The sequence below is a fragment of the Lithobates pipiens genome, unplaced genomic scaffold (genome assembly GCF_037356315.1).
Source record: "Lithobates pipiens isolate NorthernLeopardFrog02 unplaced genomic scaffold, aLitPip1_a1.2 Scaffold_22, whole genome shotgun sequence".
NCBI classification, from domain to species: domain Eukaryota; kingdom Metazoa; phylum Chordata; class Amphibia; order Anura; family Ranidae; genus Lithobates; species Lithobates pipiens.
In genome coordinates, this window is record NW_027507784.1 from 96,322,385 (window position 1) to 96,343,786 (window position 21,402).

Sequence of the window (21,402 nt, forward strand, 5' to 3'; positions counted from 1 at the left end):
TGGTCTTGATGATCAACTGAGTACCATCAAAAACGAACTGCACGCTATGAGTCAACTGCTGAGTAATACTATAGAGAGAACGACTGTACTTGAGGGAAGATTAAGTACGGTGGAGGACGAGCTTTTCCCTCTACAGCAAAAAATAACTGGACTTCAGAAACAAATTGCCATACAGGCATCCAAAATGGACGACCTGGACAATAAGAATCGCAGGAATAATGTGCGCTTAATTGGCCTTCCAGAGGGAAGTGAGGGCTCTAATCCTATCACATTTCTAGAGAATTGGTTTAAGGAGCTATTGGGAGATGCCCCTTTTTCCCCATTTTTTTCTATTGAAAGGGCCCATAGAGTGACTTTTAGAACCCGGCCATCAGAGGAACGTTGCAGGCCGTTGATCCTGAAATTTGTTAATTTTAAAGATCGGATGATTTTGATGCACAGAGTTAGAGAACTAGGAGATATATTCTACAAGGGGACTAGAGTATCATTTTACCCGGATTTTTCACTGGACCTGCAAAAACAGAGGGCCGAGTTTATTTCCATTAAGCGCACTTTGCAAAAACATAAGATAACCTATGCACTACTGTATCCTGCTCGACTACGAGTGTTTGCCCTGGGTTCAACCCTGTTTTTTTAATTCTCCGCAGGAGGCCACTGGCTGGTTGGAGGAGCATAAAGGGTCCTTGTAGAAATTTTGAGTATTGCATAGTCTATAAAGTTGGTTCTTAGGGGGGGGGGGGTTGGGGGTGGGGTCCTTTTTTTTTTTTTTTTTTATTATTTATTATTTTATTTATTTTCTATTATGATTGATAGAACAGCTCACATCACTAATCGGTATTTGGACAATAACACGGTACAACTAGTTAAGTGTGAAATAGGTTTACAGATCATAGAGATCTAGAATGAAATGTGAGACAAATGTAAGGAATTTCAAAGAATATAATGTTTTGTAGGGCACGCTATAAAACACTTTTTGAGTGATAGGGGGGTTTTTCTTTTACCTCTAGGTAGGGTTTTTTTTAATTTATTTATTTATTATTAATTTTTTTTTTCTTTGACTGACAGAATAGCTTACACCACTAATGGGTATTTGGACAATAACACGGCACAATTAGTTAAGTGTGAAATAGGTTTACAGAACACAGAGACTTAGAATGAAATGGGAGATAAATGTAAGGTGAATTTTAAAGAATATAATGTTCTGTAGGGCAAGTTATAAGCACTTTTTGAGTGATAGGGGTGTTCTACCTTTAGGTTGGGGGGATGGTTTTGATGTGGGGGTGTTGTTATTTCCCCCCCCCCCTTTTTTTTTTTTTAACTAATTGGTATTTACTATGAGGTATGAGTGGGGAGATGTGGATAACAGCACGGCACAGTTAGTTAAGTGTCAAATTTGTTTATAGAATATAGAGACCTAAGTATGAAATATGAGACAAATATAGGGAGAATTCCAATGTATACATTGTTGTGCAGGGCATGATATAAGTATTTTTTTTTTTGAGTGGTAGAGATGTTTCACTTTTGGATTGGGTGGATGATTTTGGTGTGGGGAGGGGGGGGGCTTGCTTTTAATTTTTTTAAAATATTTATTTTTTTTATTTTTTTTATTCATTTTTTTATTTAAAATTTTGTTTTGTTTTTTGTTTTCTTTCCTCTCTTCTCCTCTCCTCCTTTTGGGGGCTGGGGGAGGAGGGGGGACCAACTGGGGCTACAATGGGCCCATGATGTTCAGTGCTGTTCCTAGATTGGGAGGTTGGTTCATCTAGGGAGGGGGGGCGGCCAGGTTGGGCACTCCTGGATGGGTGTGAGTAGGTAGCCACAATAGAGACCTCAAGGGGATGCTCTGATGGGCAGGGATGGGTGGGTGAGGGGGAGGGGTGGGTGGGGAGGGGTGGGTGGGCGGGAGGGGGATGGGTGGGTCTTCGAACACGCGCTCTATGTACTGGGGGAATGGTGGACGTGGGGTGGGGGGTGTCTTGGGGAGGGGGGGCTGCCCTCTTCCCCTCGCCCTTTACTATTTTTGATCTCATAAATATTGACGCCAATGAGTAGAGTGAGTATTATCTCATGGAACGTGAGAGGCCTGGGAGATCTAAACAAGAGAGCGGCGGTTATGCTAGAAACAGAGGGAAGGGGACCTGGTCTGCTTTTTCTACAGGAGACGCATCTAAGCCCAAATACAGCTTGGCAGTTAAACAATCGGAAGTTTCAGGCATACTACCATTCCTTCCACTCCTCCTACTCTAGGGGAGTGAGTGTCTTAGTAAGGAGGGGTACAGATTTTTTATGTAAGGAGTCCTTAATCGATGAGCAGGGTAGGTTTGTCTTTCTGTACTGTTTGATTGGTAGGCAACATTATATTTTAGCTAATATTTACATACCTCCTCCTTTCAAGCTGGAGGTTATGTATAAATTATTTGCGTTCAGCCTGGATAAATTAGGTATCCCGTGGGTAATACTAGGGGACTTTAATGAAACACTGGATAGTAGTCTGGATAGATTCCCTTGCCCGGATGGGAATAAAATAGGTCGACTGCAGGGGTTCTTATTAGAAATAGGACTGAGTGATCTTTGGCGAATGCGACACCCCCAGGAGAGACAGTATTCCTGCCTCTCTAATACCCATCATACCCTATCAAGAATAGATATGGTCCTTGGGAACGAGGAGGCATCGGGGCTAGTACAGGATATAGAGTACGGTGTAAGGGGGATTTCAGATCATTCCCCCCTGTCTACTACTCTGAGCGCGGGAGATAGAATGGGCCCTGGGGAGTGGAGGGTAAATCCAGGTTGGCTGGAACTCATTGGAAGATCTAGTCATCTAATGGATAGGATTGGGGAATTTCTCCAAAACAATAGGGGCTCAGCGACATCTGGAATAGTTTGGGACTCCTTGAAGGCCTATATTAGAGGTATATTAATACAGCAAATTGCGACAATTAAGAGGGAAACTCTAGTTTAGGAGAGCTTAATAAGAAACGATGTTACCCAGGCGGAGCGAGCGTATATAGAGGATCCATCGCTAGATAGGCAGAAGGCATGGCAGGAAAGCCAACAGGTATATAAAATGGCACTCTTGAAGAAGGCGGAGAATAGACGTATATTTCAATGCCAACATTATTTTGGCGAGGGGGAGAGGGTGGGTCGTGCTCTCTCCCTTTTGGTTCAAACTAATAGGTCTTCGACAGCGATACAAACGATCAAAACGCCGAATGGTGACCTTGTCTCCAATCCCTCTGTGATCATGAAGGTACTCAGCGACTATTATAAAAACTTATATAAATCCACTATACAGGGCTATTCTGTTGATTTTTTACACCAAACAGCAATTCCAACTCTATCAGAACATGATAAAATGAGTCTTGAATTACCACTCACGCTAGAAGAGTTAAAAAACGCAGTGGTTGAAATGCCCAACCATAAATCCCCAGGCCCTGACGGGCTACCAATAGAAATTTATAAACGTTATGGCGAAGTGCTGTTGCCGGAACTCCTGGCAACGCTAAACCAGGCATTGGAGGTGGGTGAACTTCCCACTTCCATGCTGGAGGCAAATATCACTTTAATACTTAAGGAGGGGAAGGACCATCAGGAAGTCTCGTCATATTGGCCAATATCTTTGTTATGCTCCGATGTAAAAATACTAGCCAAGGCCCTAGCGACTCGCCTAAACAACTGTATCCATAAACTGATACACCCAGACGAGTCTGGGTTTATCCCGGGCAGGTCAACCAGCACCAACATAAGGAGAGTTTTTCTTAATATACAAATACCTAGGGACAATGATGGACCTGGAGCTATATTAGCTCTAGACGCCACTAAGGCCTTTGATAGCCTGGAATGGGGCTACCTATGGGGGGTGTTGGAGCGCTTTGGTTTTGGCCCTTTATTTATCCAATGGGTAAAGCTGCTGTATAATAGACCTAGGGCAAAAGTTAAAATGGGAACTGTATTTTCTGAAGCGTTCCAGCTGGAGAGGGGGACGAGACAAGGATGTCCGTTGTCCCCCCTCCTGTTTGTACTGGCTATGGAACCCCTAGCTGTCCTGACGAGATCGCGTCCGGACATCCAGGGATTCCGACGTGGATGGGGGAAGATAAAATCGCTTTGTTTGCGGACGATGTTCTGTTCTTTATCAGGGATATGAACTCTACCTTGAATAATGTGGTACAGATGATGGGGGAGTTTGGGCAACAGTCGGGTCTGGTAATCAATTGGAATAAATCAGCACTCCTGCCGTTGACCAGACCTGGGGATTTATCTCCACCTACAATTATGTGTCTAGAGGTGGTGTCTAAGCTGAAGTACCTGGGTGTCTGGTTCACTGGAGAAGTAAATCAGTATGTCAAGGAGAATCTGGTACCACTGTTGACAAAATTGAAACAGAAGGTTAACAACTGGTGTTGTCTCCCTCTCTCCACGGCGGGGCGCTGCAACTTAATTAAAATGATCTGGCAGCCACAAATTTTATATATCTTGCACAACTCTCCAATTTGGATCAACCAAAAGTGGTTCAAGAAATTGGAATCGCTATTTCGCGATCTAGTATGGAAGAAGGGGCAAGCTCGGATTAGGCTACAGAAGTTGCAGCTCCCGGTCAAGAGGGGAGGAATGGCGATACCACATTTGAGATCATATTTTTTGTCAGCTCAACTCCAGCATTTAGCTGGGGCTGGGCTTCAAAGTGGAGGGTGCCCAAATCATAAATTGATGACTGATAATGCACCGCATAAATCATTGGTTGAAGTTCTGGAAGCTGACTCATTTGCTCATAGGTGCCCTACTAATGCACTAGTGAGGAAGGTGTGGCGGACAGTAAAGCAACTTATGGGTTATGTGGGAGTGACCGATTATACCCCTTTATGGTACAATAGAAATCTGGCTGAATTAAGCAGCATAGATAGATCCTTGGAATGGGAGAGGCAGGGGATTAGTAGGCTAGTGCAACTATATGAAGGGAATCTTATGAAATCCTTTGAAGACCTTAGGCAAGAATTTAGTATCTCCAACAAGACGTTTTATAAATACCTGCAATTGAGGCATGGAATTCTAGCACAGTATGGGTCACTAGTTATTGAAAGGACCGAAACTTCCTTGTTCCAGGGCCTTATTGATCGAAGGCAGGTAAAGGGCCAGATTTCTAGGCTTTACATAAAACTTAGGGATAAAACCTTGAAGGGGGAGGGACCCGATAAGAGCAGGCGTGGATGGGTAGGGGATATAGGGCCGATAACCCAGAAGCAATGGGACGAGACACTTGAACAGGGAAGTTTGGTTTCTATATCTCCATCACAGCGAATGTCTCACTTGTTTCTTATACATAGAGCATATTATACCCCCCATAAGATGTGGAAAATGGGTAGGAAACCCAGGGATGATTGCCCCAGATGTGGGGCACCAGGTGACCTTCTTCATATGGTGTGGAAATGCCCAAAATTGTACAGGTATTGGATAGAAATTGTACAGAGAATAAACAGGACTTTTAAGACTACTTTGAAACCAGAAGCCAAGGTTTGCTTATTGGGGATCCTAGAGGAGGGTAGAATTCATTCCCTAACATGGACGTCTATACTAAGGTGCCTGTACCAGGCTAGGCGGTTAATAGCAATAAACTGGCAAGCTAAAAACCCTTCTGTATTGGAAGCATGGGCAAATGCAATTAACTCCACAATTTGGTGTGAATGAGCGATGTTCATAAAGCAAAATAATTTAAAGAAATATTTAGGGCATTATGGAACCCCTGGCTGAGTGATATGGGTTACCCCTTGAGTGGGGTTGCCGAAGGATAGACTCAGAATCTGCTAGTTTGGTTTGTGGTTGTGGGGGGGGGGGGCTTTCCACCTTTGCACCCCCTTTTGGTGGATTTTTCTGTGGGTGCTACTCCTCTACCTTTTTTTGATCTTCATGGCGACCATGATCTCCCAACCAGCCAACCATGATCGAGGTGGCTGGGGCAAACAGCGAGTGCTCAAAGTGGGGGGGGGGAGGGTTGGGGAGGGGGGCTGGGGGATAGCTATGTAGGAAAGCCTGTGGTAATTTGAGTGTTGTATATGGCTTTGTTTTTATTATATATGTATGAGATGATGGTTTTTCTGACTTGTGAAAGCCACTGTAAATCTGTGTTTAAAAAACTTAATAAAGAGAAATTGGTTAAAAAAAAAGGATTTTGCCATGTTTAGCATATGCGGGGTTATTGAGTTTTTATATCTATATATTGATTGTGAAATAAGGTGAAATAGAATAACCCAAGGATCAAACTGCCCGAGGGCCCCATGCCGCTATGGGGCCCCATCAGGGTTGCCAGCCTAAGTAAAACCAGGGACAGTATGTAAAAATTTTGTTTTTTTTACATCTGTCTCTGAAATGTCCCTTACCGACATCTTTTTGGTCTAAAAATCCAGAGATTATAGCTGCCCCCCCCCCCCCTCTCCAGTACCTTCTCAGCCAATAGAAACATGTCTGTGTATACTGTATGATTGTATACTGTGTGTGTGTGTTTGTGTATACTGTGTGGCCCCATAATCTCTGATTGCCTGGGGGCCCCATAATCTCCTATTGCTCGGGGGCCCCATGAGTTGTCAGTCCGCCCCTGAACTGGATTATGTATTTTTTGCATTATAGATGCCATATTAATAACTGTCTGCCAATATTTTTGAATAAAAGGGCATGACCACCAGATATGACCTTGAGTAGCATAGCCTCCACATTCTCACCAGCATAGTGGAGGATTAGAAGAGAACATTGTATGCAACTTAACAGGTGTATAGTACCACCTAACAAGCAATTTATAGTTAATTTCCTCTATTCTGGAAGAAAGGGAGGTAACGTGAGAAGGTATCAGAATCTTGTCTCTTTGTGTATTATCAAGACTGGATTGTAGGTCCCAACGAGTTAGATACGCTGGATATCCAGTCTCTTGAAAAGACAGCAAAGCTTTATAAAATTGTGATATACAATGCTGGGGAGAATCCGCCCATCTAAATATTGCCTCTACTTTAGTCTATTTGATTAATGATCGAATAGGTTGTGATAAACTGCCTACAAAGTATTGGTTAAAGTTCTAATTTGAACCATCACCTTTATGCTAAAACTTAAACCCTGAACATTACGTTGTCTGCTGCTTCATCTTCTTTAAAATCTTTTTCATTGAGCCGGTCCTTGGGTGACCATCACAGGTTTCCTGTTTTAGGGTGGCTCCATTACTTTATAGAGCCACCCTTGTGTGCATGCTCCTGGCCAACTGTCCCTGACCAACACAGCCCCAAATCCTAGGGATTGCAAACCACACCTTTGATCCTTCCTTTTCTCATCTAATTGATTGACAGCCATTTGAGACTCACTGCAACTATGTTGCATATGGACTGTGAGTTGCTTGGCACAAATGTAAATAGGTTAATGTGAAAATCAGTAGTGGCCCCTTTCACACCATTGTTCGTCCATTTTTCGTTCATCCGTTGACGGATTAAAAACAGACATCAATGCATTCCTATGGAAAAACGGATGGCAATGGATGATCATCTAGTTGCATCCGTTTTCATCCACTTCCATCAACATCCTTTTTTTTTTTAAAGGATGAAAGCTCTATTTTTCATCCGTCAAGAAAAAATGGATCGGTTTTTGCATTGATAGTGGATGTAAAAAAAAACTGATGAGCACTGATGAAAAATGTATAAAAAACCGATGATCACTGATGAAAAACTGATGAAAAATTCATGAATACTTCATCCGTTTTGACGTGACTGAACTGATAAAATGAATGGTCCGTATTTGTGAAAGGAGCCTTAACCTTGACTTATCCCTTGGCCTAATTCTTAAAATTAGCCCTTAACACCTAACTCACAATTAACCCCCTAAACCCTATCCCTTAAAGGGTAATGCCACTTTCTGTTCTGTAAAATCCAATGCAATTTGACAACCTGGAGGCATTCCATATGTATGTATTTTTCCTACTTATGTAATTGGTACACTGATTTTTCGCAGAAGTCTGCCCTAAGATACAAGTTGGTTTTTAGACATCCTCTGTTACAGAAATTTCATTTTGGGTGAGATACTCCCAAAGGGTTAATTAAAGGAATGCAGACCCTGAATTTTCCTCATTAGAACACCTACATTTTATCAGCTAATTAAGACCTCATGCACACTGGATGTTTTTGCAGCTGCTTCTAGAGGCGTCAAGCTTTTTTTTCCTGCCCTAAACTCCCCTGCATGTTACCCTATGCGGTTGATTACTAAAGGCAAGTAGACTTTGCAGTTAGCGATTACTTAGAACCCCCAAACATTATATATTGGGTTTTTTTGTAACACCCTAGAGAATAAAATGGCGGTCGTTGCAATACTTTCTGTCACACCGTAGTTGGAAAAAATACACTTTTTTGAATTATAAAATAAGATAAAAGTAAAGTTAGCCCATTTTTTTTTATATTGTGAAAGAGAATGTTATGCCGAGTAAATTGATACCCAACATGTGACGCTTCAAAATTGCGCCCACTCGTGGAATGGCGACAAACTTTACCCATAAAAATTTCCATAGGCGATGTTTAAAAAAATCTACAGTTTGCCTGTTTTAAGTTACAGAGGAGGTCCAGAGCTAGAATGATTGTATTTTATTCTCTAGGGTGTTAGAATTTTTTTTTTATAATGTTTGGGGGTTCTAAGTTTAACTTGTAAACAAATCTTAGAAAGAGACTCAGTCCTTAAGTGGTTAAACATGCATTAAAGGGGTTGTAAAGGTAAAAATGTTTTCTCCTTAATGCATTCTATGCATTAAGGGGAAAAAACATCAGACAGTGCCGGCGCCCCCATCCCCTGTTTTACTTACCTGACCCCTCGAAAGTTCCGCGCTCACACCCGACATCCTCTTCGCCAATCAGCCTGGCCGCTGATTGGTTACAGTGGATGAATTGAAAGCAGCGCAGCTATTGGCTCGCGCTGCTGTCAGCCACATCCAATGACCGAGTGCGCGGGGGGCGGGGCCGAGTGATAAAGTGAGCGGCTATGGCCGCTGGCTGTATCATGGGAGCGCCCCCGCAAGCACTTCTCACCATGCGAGGGACCTCGCATGAACGTGAGAAGTCCTTGTGGGGGGGGGGGGAGCGGAGACTGCCACCGAGGGATACCAGAAGACCAGGTTCGGGGCCACTCTGTGCAAAATGAGCTGCACAGTGGAGGTAAGTATAACATGTTTGTTATTTAAAAAAAATAAAAATAATACCGTTACAACCCCTTTAATGCTAGGTGCCTTTAGCACCTGAGTGTTAATTAATTTCCATGGCCAGAATACATTATTATTTTGCCCATAGAAATTAAATCACGCCCAAACTCTTGATGGCTGTAAATGTGCCTAAACACTTGTAAAAGCTTTAGACATTCTTACAAGCATTAGGCTTTTTTTTCTGCCAAAATGCTGCCGCCAGGAGGAAAGGCTTTTAGGCATGTTTGCAAAAAGTCCTGTGTGCATGAGGCCTAACAATGCAGAAGTAAGTTCCATTCTGATTCACTCTGTACATTGAGATAATTAAAGATAATCTTGAGAGCAGAAACAGGTAAGAAATTGCAACAAAGTTTGTTAAATACCCAGCAATGTACATTGATCACCCAGAGGGGAATGTTTTCTTTTCTCAACAAAACTGGGGTGACTCTTTAAAGTAAAATTGCAATGAAAACTATTTTTGTTTTTGTTTTGAACTATGGAAGAGCCAGAAACTTTGCAGTTTTTAATGCTGTCTGTTGGGATCTTCCAGAAAGAAATGGAGTTTCCTGGGTTCTCTGGCCAATGTAGTCAGAATACTTCGCTTCCAATTCCAAAAATGAATGAATGAATAAGAAGTGTGTATTTTCCTGGCTTGCGTTCTTCTTACATGAGTGAAGTTTTATTTTCTGCTAGCCCTATACCTAATTCCATGTGTAGGTTGTCTGACTTGACTAATATTGAGTTTCTTTCTCAATCATTTCAGAATTCCATTATGAAAGGAGCCAAGCAGTAAATTTAAAAGTTGCAGGATGAAAAGATGGCGCAGGCACGACTTGTACCACCAGGACCCGACAGCATCCGCTTTTTCACCAGGGAATCCCTCGAAGCTATCGAGAAACGCATCACAGAGGAAAAAGCAAAGAAACCCAAACAAGAGCACAAACTTGACGACGACGAAAATGGCCCCAAGCCAAGCAGTGACTTGGAAGCGGGCAAAAGTCTGCCATTTATATATGGCGACATACCACCTGGAATGGCATCAGAGCCACTGGAGGACCTAGACCCATATTATATGAATCAGAAAGTAAGTTCTGCCTAACCATATGTAGTGCAGTTTCTTGTCATTAGGATTCACTTTCAAGGTAAATCATCAAGATTGTATATGTTATTGCATCTGTAGAGAAATGTTTGTAATGTATTATTGCAAAGGAAATTATATATTTGGATCTGCTGATAGTGAAAACAACTGCTTGGTCGTCCTTTTTGGATTTATAGCTGGTTCACAACAGATTGAGTCCAGTACATTTTGTAAACGGCATCAAAAACATATACACAGTGTTTTCCATGTATTCCAGTAACCCTAGTTCACACCGGTGCAGTGCCTTCCAGTGTAGTCAACAAAAAGTAGAACCTGTTGCATTTTTCCTGTATAAGGCTGGATTCACACCTATGTATTTATTGTACTTTTTGCATTTTGCAGATTTCCACTACAGAACGTGTTCCATAGGAATCAATGTTAAATAAACTGTAGTGCAAATCTGCAAAATGCACTACAACTGCATAGGTGTGAATCTAGTCTAAGGCCGCGTACACACGGGCGGATTGTCTGCCCAACTAAGTTCGTCAGACAATCCGACAGACAGTCCGTTCAAAATTTGAATGAACGGACTTGACCACACACGATGAGCAGACAGTCCGCTGAAAGCGTGCGTGATGACGTGTACAGCACGTACGACGGGACTAGAAAAACGACGTCCTATACACTGCAATGCAACCTTCGGCCGTGTAAATCCTTTCTGAGCATGCGCCATACTTAGTCCGTCCAACTTGCCTACACACGAGCGGACTGTCCGCTGAAACCAAGTTTGGACGGACAAAACCAAGTTTGAACGGACAAAATTACGGAAATTCCGTAAGACTTTGTTCGTCAGACAGTCCGCTGAAAAAGTCCGCTGAAGCCCACACACGAGCGGATTTTCCGCTGAAACACGGTTCAGCGGACTAAGTTGGACAGACAATCCGCCCGTGTGTACGCGGCCTGAGACTGGATTCACACCTATGCATTTTTAGTGCTTTCTGCAGATTTGCACCATAGAACGTGTTCCATAGGAAACCATGTGAAGTGGACTGTAGTGCAAACCTAGAGAGCAGGAGGTCCTGGGAGGAGTTCAGAGGACGGTTTATGTGATATTTTGAGATGAGGTTAGTTATGTAGCTCAGGGCAGGATGTGATTGGCTGTATAATTAAATTTTTAGAATTGTATGCATTGGGTAATCAGAAGGCAGTGAAGGGATTGACGGAAAATGTTGGTGGACACGTAGCATCATGGCTGCCAATACAAGAGTATAAGCAAAGCACTGCAACAAGACAGTTGAGTCAGTGCTGGGGCTCCAAACTCCGACCCCAGGGGGAGAGAGGATCAGAGGACAGCCTCCAGACCGCTGTCATACACTCAGCTGGGCAGAACATGAAACAGCCGCCAGGATGCTCCACTTACAGCTGAAGAAGAAGAAGTCCTGTGAGTAGATTGCTATGATAACTTAAACTTGAGTGCTCGTTCCGGTTGGAGTAGAGAATCCCGGTGGCTGTTTCATGTTCCACCTAGTTGAGTGTATGACAGCAGTCTAGAGGCTGTCCACTGATCCTTTCCCCCTCCCCTCCACTCCCTCCTAGGTTTGAAGCCCCAGCATAGGTTCATCTGCCTTGCTGCAGTACTCTGCGTATTCTCTGGTATGTGAATACAACTATTGGCACTAATGGCACTAATAAAGCTTTTTACTTTGTATGCCCCTTTCACACGGGGCGGAAGACAGGTGACAGGTCCGTGTCTGCTCCACTTATGCAGAGTTGGCCCAGATACAGCCCACTCTCCTCTGTAAGCGGTCGGATGTAAACTGACCCCCTGTGTAAACAGACACATCCACACTCCATAGAGGACAATGAATGGTCCACCTGAAAAACAGAAAAAGAGAAACAAACAGGTGGGCCCGGTTGGCTCGCCTGTGTGAAATGTCCTTTTACAACACTATGGGCTTGCGTGGTCTCTCCTCCAATTCTTGTGTTTTGATATACAGGTAGCTGGAGCTTCCCCTCCACATTTGGACCATACCTTCTAGTGATAGTTTAAATGTTTAGCAAATGGGCTACCTACTCTTCTATTTAATGTTTTAAATGAATGGTTTATTGACTGATTTGTATTGTTTGAGTCACCCTTTAGCAGTGCTTATTACTAAAGTACTTGTAGATTTTTCTTTATCTATATAGCACTAGCTGAGATCTCTCCTATTGGAGTGAGCGCTATATATTGTATGTCTTTTGGTGCTTTGCTGTTAATTTTATTTTTATGAATGAACAGGTGTCTCTGTCTCCTGTTCATTCATCTGCAGTGCAGCTGAGGCTGAAGAGAAGAGAATTGAAGAATATGTGTCCTCAATGTCTAAGGCCGCGTACACACGGGCGGACTGTCTGGCCAACTAAGTCCGTCAGACAATCCGACAGACAGTCCGTCCTACTTTTGCATGAACGGACTTGACCACACACGATGAACAGACAGTCCGTTGAAAGCTTGCGTGATGACGTGTACAGCACGTACGACGGGACTAGAAATACAACGTCCAATACACTGCAATGCAACCTTCGGCCGTGTAAATCCTTTCTGAGCATGCGCCATACTTAGTCCGTCCAACTTGCCTACTCACGAGCGGACTGTCCGCTGAAACCAAAGTTGGACGGACAATATTACGGAAATTCCGAAAGACTTAGTCCGCCAGACTGTCCGCTGAAAAAGTCCGCTGAAGCCCACACACGAGCGGACTGTCCGCTGAAACACGTTTCAGCGGACCAAGTCCGTCAGACAGTCCGTCCGTGTGTACGCGGCCTTAGATGTCTGGGAATTATATTTTACCCAAGACCCTCTAACAAAGTTGTAAAAAAAAAAACAAATGTAAAAAAAAAATTTAAATTTAAAAAATAACAATTTGTAAAAATATATATATTTTTTAAATTTGTCCAAAAAATGTGTAAAAATTAAGTGGTCATTCACACGGTTATCTGGCTCATACAGTGTGAATAAGCACACTCAATGAGGATGCAGCAAGCACTGTTTGGCCATACCCCTGCATCCACACACCTTTCAAATTAGGACCTGAGGCTGTGTTTGTACAGCTGCTGCGTCCTCATAGCGTAACATACCGGTAGGCTGCCTGCACACAGCAGTAGCAACATTTAGAAAAAAAAAAAAAACACTGACTCACACTGTACAGGCCACAGCACCTATGTGAATGAGCCCCAAGACCTCATTTACACACAGAACTTTATTACTTAATACAGTTTTATCTTTTAAATTTGTCAGGAATGTTGTAAGTTATGCTAGGTTTGTGTCCGCTAATGATGATCTTTGTGTATTTTTAGGGAAAATATTATTTTGATGGTTTTTTTTGGCAGTCAGGTAGGCGGTATAGGGCCCCCGTGAAATCTGAAAAACAGCCCTGCTTAGCATTTGGTGAGGTGGAAGAGTTTCAAAAAAGCAATCATGAAAGACTGAAGAAGGGGTAGCCTGTGCACAGGTAGACCAACTAGGAATTGCAGCAGATGAGATGAGAGATAACAAGGGAGGGAATTGGTAGCTTGTTGGTGTCATTGGTTAAACAGAAGGTTTTTTGGAAATATTACTGAGGGTAGGGTGGCAAGATTAAGACAGTGATTGGATGTGGGGCTGCAAGGAGAGGTCAGAGTCCGGGATAACCTGGACTCTGGACTGATAGCTGTGTATTGATCTCCGTGCAAAAGTGGGGGGAGGATGGCACAGGGGCGAGGAAAGTTTGAGCCAAATTTTGGAAAGATTGAGTTATGAGAAGTGGTATGAAATCCAAACAGATAAGTCTGTTAGTAAATTTGTAATTGGGGACCTAGGTACTTTGTATTGGGAGCAAAGGTGGCCCATCCATTAGGGGCGCCCCAGTGCGCCTGAAGCCCACCTAGTTGTGTGACAATAGCGAACAAATAGTGAATATTCACTATTGTAACACTGTTTCTCCTCCCGACCAATCAGGAAGTGGGTCATGAGACCTGTCACTCGATTGGCCGAATGGAAAGCTGATTGGATTGGCTGGAAGGAGGAGGGAGGAGAGACACGTCGCACAAAGGAGAGGAGGGTGGAGATGCAGGGGAGAAAAGCTGCCCACCATCCTGCCTGCGAGATGGGGTAAGTGCGGGGCCCTGACTGACTGACGGGGGAGGGGTGCCGTCCGTGACCCAACCGGGGCAGGGTGGATTGTTTGCCGACCCCCAAAATAAAAAGCACCAGCTGCCACCGATTGGGAAGAAATGGGTGCACACATTGTGCATACTTATAAAATGTCCTTCACTACCCATCAGTGTTACCAACCATCAGTATTTTTACTGGCAGCCAGTAAAAAACGGGCACTTTTTTCCTGCCAGTAAATGCCAGTAAGAGGAAAAGGTTGCCAGTAAAAAAATATGACTGTGACGCTCGGCCCAGAACTGGGCATGCGCAGCTCGGGTCCGGAGCCGGCCAGGACCATCCAAGTGCCTGCAACAGTGTGTTCAGGTGGTACCGGTGGGGGGGGAGGGTCTGGCGGAGATGGTGCTTGAGTGTGTTGTGTGATGTCATGGTGCAAGGGAGCCAAGTGGAGCGACCAGAGCCTCATGTGTGGGTCTGCGGGACAGGAGCAGGGCAAGCCAGGAGCGGGACTGTCAATGCTGTTTGGACTGGAGGGGACTGAGAGGAACGCCTGGCATGGAGAGTGTTCTGTCCCTGAGCCACTTACTATATTGAGAATAAAATAAGAAATATGCTTTTTTGCCTTAACATCTACCTTAAATCACATTGCTAATTGCATATTGTACTTTTTTGTAGCCTAAATACTGAAATTAGCACTTACAACTGTAATTTTGTAACTTTTGGAAATGCCAATAAAAAACTTGGCTTTACCAGAAAATTTTGAGTGTTGTGTCAGTAAATTTTAATCTGGTAGGTTGGCAACACTGCTACACATAAAAGCATTCCAGATAATACGCTTCCGTTATGAATGGTGGGATCCCTTCTTTATAAAGGCAGAGCATTTTTCTGTAATCTGCACTGGCTCTACGCCTCCGCACTGCTTACCGGAGTGTCTGAAGTGAAGAAGGATTCTTCTTTGAGCTATCCTTCCTTGTCTGGAACCTGACCTTGCTAAGCACCGTCCCTGCTTCTACTCTGTATTTAACCTCCCTGGCAGTATTCCGGAGTCGGGCTCGGGGTGAGATTTAATTACCATAAGCGGTATTTCCGAGTCAGACTCGGGATTGCATCGCTGGATCCATGGAGGGGGTTACTTACCCTGTCCCCTGGATCCAGCGATGTCTCCCCGCTGTGATCAGCGAGCCGCCGTGTCTCGCTCAATCTGTCACAGTGCCGAGCTCCGTTCCCTGCGAGCGTTGCGAGGCACGGGGACGGAGTTCGGCACCAAATTCAAAAAGCAAAAAACACAGTATAGATACAGTATACTGTAATCTTACAGATTACAGTACTGTATCAAATAATTACACATCCCCTTTGTCCCTAGTGGTTTGTCCTGTGTCCTGCATGCAGTTTTATATTATACAGTAAATACTGTTCTTTATGCCAGGAAACTGGAGATTATCCATAGCAACCAAAAAATGTCCGTTCACATCAAAAGTGATTATAGACCAGCTAGAAAACAGCGATAATAAATTAGAATCACTCGCAGAATTGAGCGATAGTAATTTGTGGGGAAATTCGTCATCAAACACTAAAAGTAATGACAGCGACAATTCTGCAACTCAGCACATTTCAGTGTTTTTGATTTGATTACATTATTGAATAATTGTTATTATTATTATATTATTGCTGATATATAGATAGGAATAGGGACCCAGGCGCTACCTCAAAAATATATGCTATAGGGTACACCCTTATTATATAAGGTGATCTGAGGTCTATCTGCTATGTTGAACCTATACCTCGTGGAAGACGGGAAAAAAAATCGCAGAGTCCTCCACAGTATAAGAAGTACAATAAACCGAACTATATAGTCCAAAGCAACTGGAAAGATTCTCTGTACTTATATGTAGCTTAGGTGTATAGTGATAATCACAGGGTATGATCCAAATGAACCCCCTATTATCTATATACACCTACTAGATCTATGAGGGTAATATGTAGTAGGGATAGTATGAATTGGTGAGGTATATCACATCATTGATACATAATTAGACATAACCATTTCGAAATTATAAAGCGAAGCAGTAAAGTTAAAAGGACAATAATTGAGCTATGTAACTCAGTATAACTTCACACTTAACTAGCTCTATATAATTTGTTCAGTCCTCATTAAGTATGGTGCAATCAATCCATATTAGGAATCTCCAAACAAGTATAACAGGTGTCTCAGTCCGATTCGCTGGAATAGTTGGATACTAAGTAAAGTCCACACCAAATTTGCAAAAATTGCATAGAAAGGATGAGTGTGCAAGGATGCAAAAAATGTGCAAAAATTGCAAGAGATCAAAAATGTGCAAAATACCAAAAATTACAGTAAAAAAAAAAAAAAAAAGAAATATATATATATAAAATAATAAAGATAAAAATAAATATGAGTATAAGTGATAAATAAACCTGTGCAATTTGTATTTATTATTATATTATTATTTGTTATAATTATTTATAGTTATTTATTTTATTTTATATATATATATATATATATATATATATATATATATATATTATAATTTATGATTTCATATTTAAAATGTTATCATACCCGGGATGTCTATTAGACTCTTGTTTGGATGGATTTAAAGAGGAGGGCCGGTTTAAAAAAAAAAAAAATTAAAGTCAGCAGCTGCAAACACTGTAGCTGCTGACTTTTAATAAGCACACTTATCTGTCCAGGGCGCCCGCGATGTCGGCCGCCCGAGGCTGACCCGTCCCTTGGTCTCGGGTCCCGGCGCCGCCATTCCTTCTAAGGGAAACAGGCAGTGGAGCCTTGCGGCTTCACTGCCCGTTTCCTACTGCGCATGCGCGAGACACGCAGCGCTTTGTGAATGGGGCGCGCTGTGTTCTGGGACACACAGTTCCCAGAACACAGCGCGACCCATTACCCAAAAGACGCTGCACGGAGGATAGAAGACAGAAGATCTCCGCGGAGGAGGAAGAGGCAGATTAGGATAATGTGCCTAGCAACAGGCATTTCTGGTAAGTAAAAAAAAAAAAAATGTTTAAATTTTTTTTTTTTTAAGATTTTTTTCAAATTTTTAATGTATTTTTTTTTTCAGGGTGGCCCTCCACTTTAAGTGAATTATTTCTAAGAATTACAGGCCTACAATATAAAACGCCAAATTTTCATGCAAAATAATGGTACCGCTTTCAGCACCTAAAATCTGAAATAATCATACCACCAGGGAGGTTAATAAACAGGCCCATTCCCTAATTTTCTTTAACCGAAAGAAATAGGAGTGCTTAGTGAAGGAGTCTGTCTGCTTCACAGTTTGTCCCAGTGTTGGAATACGAGAAAAAAAAACTGTTCGGAAAAAAAAGACAGTAAGAGACAGTTGCATGAGCAAGAAATTAGATATCTGGGGTGCTTGGTACAGCATGGCTGCAAGGAGACATTTATTATTCCATTTTAAAACATTTTGGCTGTCTGCATATTGAAATTGAAAGCTAATGCTTAATAATATTCTATTACAAAATTACTTTGTGTAGCAATTGTATACTGTATGTCATATTACATTATAATAAAAGTAGAGGTTTCCTTTATTAAGTATTGAAGATTGTCTTCCTGGCAGAGGTGAAAACTTATGCACTTCTTTGGGACTCTTTTTTATTATTGGGACTTTTATGGTTCATCCATTATTGTTGTATTCACTATTGTTTATTGATATGATGTATATGATGTATATTATGTATTGCGGTCAGTGTTCGCATCATTCTTAAAGGGGAAGCGCACTTTATTCTCTATCGTTAATTTAGCACGTCTTGTATCCAGATTGTTTTCTAAGTCCTGCAGCCTCTCATTTATGATATTATTTTATACTATGCGCAAATTAAGTTTATGTTTTTTAGGTGGCATGGAGGGCCAGAGCTGATCACTATTGGGCTAACTTGCACTATTCAAATATGCAGTATGTGGTGTATAGACGCTGAAACCAGTGCCTAATGTTTATATGGGGCTCATTTATCCCACAATTGTTGGTAGTTGGCGCATGCAGTTTGGCCCACATTATGAGCACTTGGCCCATGTTGTTGAAGAGAAGCAATTTAAATTAACACGCGGGGAGCATGAATGACCTTTAAATCTGCTCTGTTGACACTTTTTTAAGATAAATGACTCTTCAGTAATAAATCTCACTATACATAGTTCAGAATTCAAGCCATGAGTGGTCCTGTCGGCACCAACTGTCTCAAGGAAAGTGGATTGAAAAATTAAAGGAGACAGTTGAAGAATTGTTGGCTGAACAGTGTCTTCATCCAGTCAGGCACAGTCACTGTCTTGGAAATTTCTCCATCCTGGCTGTTTAGCTTGAATGGGGAATGAACAAGAGAAAACAAAGTACACTATTTTGGCAAAAGTATTAGGACACCTGCCTTTACATGCACAATGGCATCCCAGTCTTAGTCCATAGGATTTGGCCCACCCTTTGCTGTATAACAGCTTCAACTCTTCTGGGAAGGCTGTCCACAAGGTTTAGGAGTGTGTCTATGGGAATTTTTGACCATTCTTCCAGAAGCACCTTTGTGAGGTCGGTTACTGATGTTGAATAAGAAGACCTGGCTCACAGTCTCCGCTCTAATTCATCCCAAAGGAGTTCTTTCAGGTTGAGGTCAGGACTCTATGCAGGTCAGTCAAGTTCCGCCACCCAACTCCCTCATCCATGTCTTTATGGACCTTGTTTGTGCACTGGTCCATATCGTTTGGTGGAGGGGAGATTATTGTGTGGGGTTGTTTTTCAGGGGTTGGGCTTGGCCCCTAAGTTCCAGTGAAGAGAACTTTTTAGGACGTCAGCATACCAAGACATTTTGGACAATTTCATGCTCCTTACTTTGCGGGAACAGTTTGGGGGGGCCCCTTTCTGTTCCAACATGACTAGGTACCAGTGCACAAAGCAAGATTTATTGGAACAGGAAGGGGTCATCCTCAAACTGTTCCCACAGAGTTGGGACTATGAAATTATCCAAAATGTCTTGGTAAGCTGACACCTTAAGAGTTCCCTTCGCTGTAACTAAGGGGCCAAGCCCAACCCCTGAAAAACAACCCTACACCATAATCCCCCCTCCACCAAATGATTTGGACCAGTGCACAAAGCAAAGTCCATAAAGACATGGATGAGCAAGTTTGGGGTGGATGAACTTGACTGTCCTTACCCCAACCCGATAGAACACCTATGGGATGAATTACAGTGGAAACTGTGAGCCGGGCCTTCTTGTCCAACATCAGTGCCTGACCTCACAAATGTGTTTCTGTGCTTCTGGAAGAATAGTCAGACATTCCCATAGACACACTCTAAACCTTGTGGACAGCTTTCCTAGAAGAGTTGAAGCTGTTATAGCTGCAAAGGGTGGTCCAACTCAATATTGAACTCTACGGCCTAAGACTGGGATGCCATTAAAGTTAATTTGCATGTAAATACCAGCATCACAATGCTTTTGACAATATAGTGTATGCATGGCTAGCCTTGCTTCTATCCTTGTTCTCATAAGAAGAAGCCAAAGAATCTTCAACATCCAACATACTTTCAGTTGTTTCAGAAGTCTGCGCCCCCTTTGCATGCTGTAATGTTACCCACCAATCACTGTGTCACAACAGTGCATAGTAGTCACAGCGGGTGGAAACACAGCATGCAGTAGGGGCTGTATTGAGGCTTATTGCAGCTGAAGCTATGGGGGTTTATTGAAAGTTACCTGTCATTTTAGCATTTTTAACTTTAGTAATTTTAAAAATATGACATAATGCCAAGGTCAGCATTTGTTACAAACTTGTTACTGCATTTTCACTAACTACTTCTTTTTTTTTTTTTCACAGACTTTTATAGTATTGAATAGAGGGAAGACAATCTTCCGTTTCAGTGCCACGTCTGCCGTGTACATTTTAACCCCATTCAACCCTCTTAGAAAAGTAGCAATTAAAGTTTTGGTACATTCATATCCTTTATCAAAACATATTAATATATGATGAGAATGTGCTTTTTTTATCAAATGTTTAATTTAAAATTGCTTGTATTCTTAGAAATTTACCTTCAGTCATTTTTTCCTATTTTTTATCTATTAAATCTTCTGCCCTTGTTGTTTTAACTTTGGATAGTAAAACATTTTGTTTCTACCAGTATATACCTTATACAGCCCACTTCCTGTTTCTTGTCTGGTAAAAAGCCTAGGCTTATGACATCATGCACTGCTCTCTTTCTAACTCTTGTGTGAGTGTGCTAGGAAGGGAGGGTGTGAGTCATAAGAGGGCCAATGAGAGCCACAGTAGAGCTGGAGGTGTGCCTATGTGTAAATGCAGGAAGTGAACAGGCAGCAGCTTCAGCTGCCCACAGCTAAAATGGCTGCAGCCATGCTCAGTGGAGGGAGATTTCTGCAGCATATTTGGCAAGTACAGAATCACAGTATATATAAAATAATATGCAAAGTGGTTGGAGGGAAGCTTCAGAATGGCAAAGATGTTTTTTTTATTACAAATGATGTGAGCAGAGAGCAAATTATGTCAGAGAACTTTTGTGTGACTGTGTGTATGCAAGCCAAGCTTAAGTGGAATTCAGTCAGAAAAACCATCCAAGTTTTTTTCCGACGGAAAATCCTCTCGTGTGTACAGGGCATAATAGTGTGTACCAGGCTTTTGTATATATATATATATATATATATATATATATATATATATATATATACAGAAAAAAGGAAAGAGGTGTCCAAGATGCCAAGGGCCAAACAGGATATTGTTTGAGGTTATTATAACTTTACATGAGCTGATCAGAAAATTTACGAAACATACTTTTTCTTAATTTTTATTATAAGAATTGTAAAAAAATTAGTCAAGAGTCGCTAACCGTCCATGCAAATTTCTATGCCTTTACCCATATTCTGTACAGTTTACATTATATAAATGTTATATACAGTAGGCCCCATTAGAAAAATCAGATTTAATTGTTAACAAAGATTATTTATACAAGGTAACTGGCATTTTATTGCTGA

At 42.1% G+C, this 21,402-nt stretch overlaps 1 protein-coding gene across 5 annotated transcripts in view; it reads left to right on the plus strand.

Annotated features, from left to right (window-relative positions):
* LOC143923962 (sodium channel protein type 2 subunit alpha-like) overlaps positions 1-21,402 on the plus strand; it is a 372,282-nt gene that overhangs the window by 151,277 nt on the left and 199,603 nt on the right. For all 5 annotated transcript variants that reach the window (XM_077447919.1, XM_077447918.1, XM_077447920.1 and 2 more), the window contains 2 exons: positions 9,954-10,274; positions 20,237-20,354. In XM_077447919.1, the coding sequence (XP_077304045.1) occupies positions 10,008-10,274; positions 20,237-20,354 (385 nt within the window). In that variant the 5' untranslated portion in view covers positions 9,954-10,007. The remainder of the gene's footprint in view (positions 1-9,953; positions 10,275-20,236; positions 20,355-21,402) is intronic.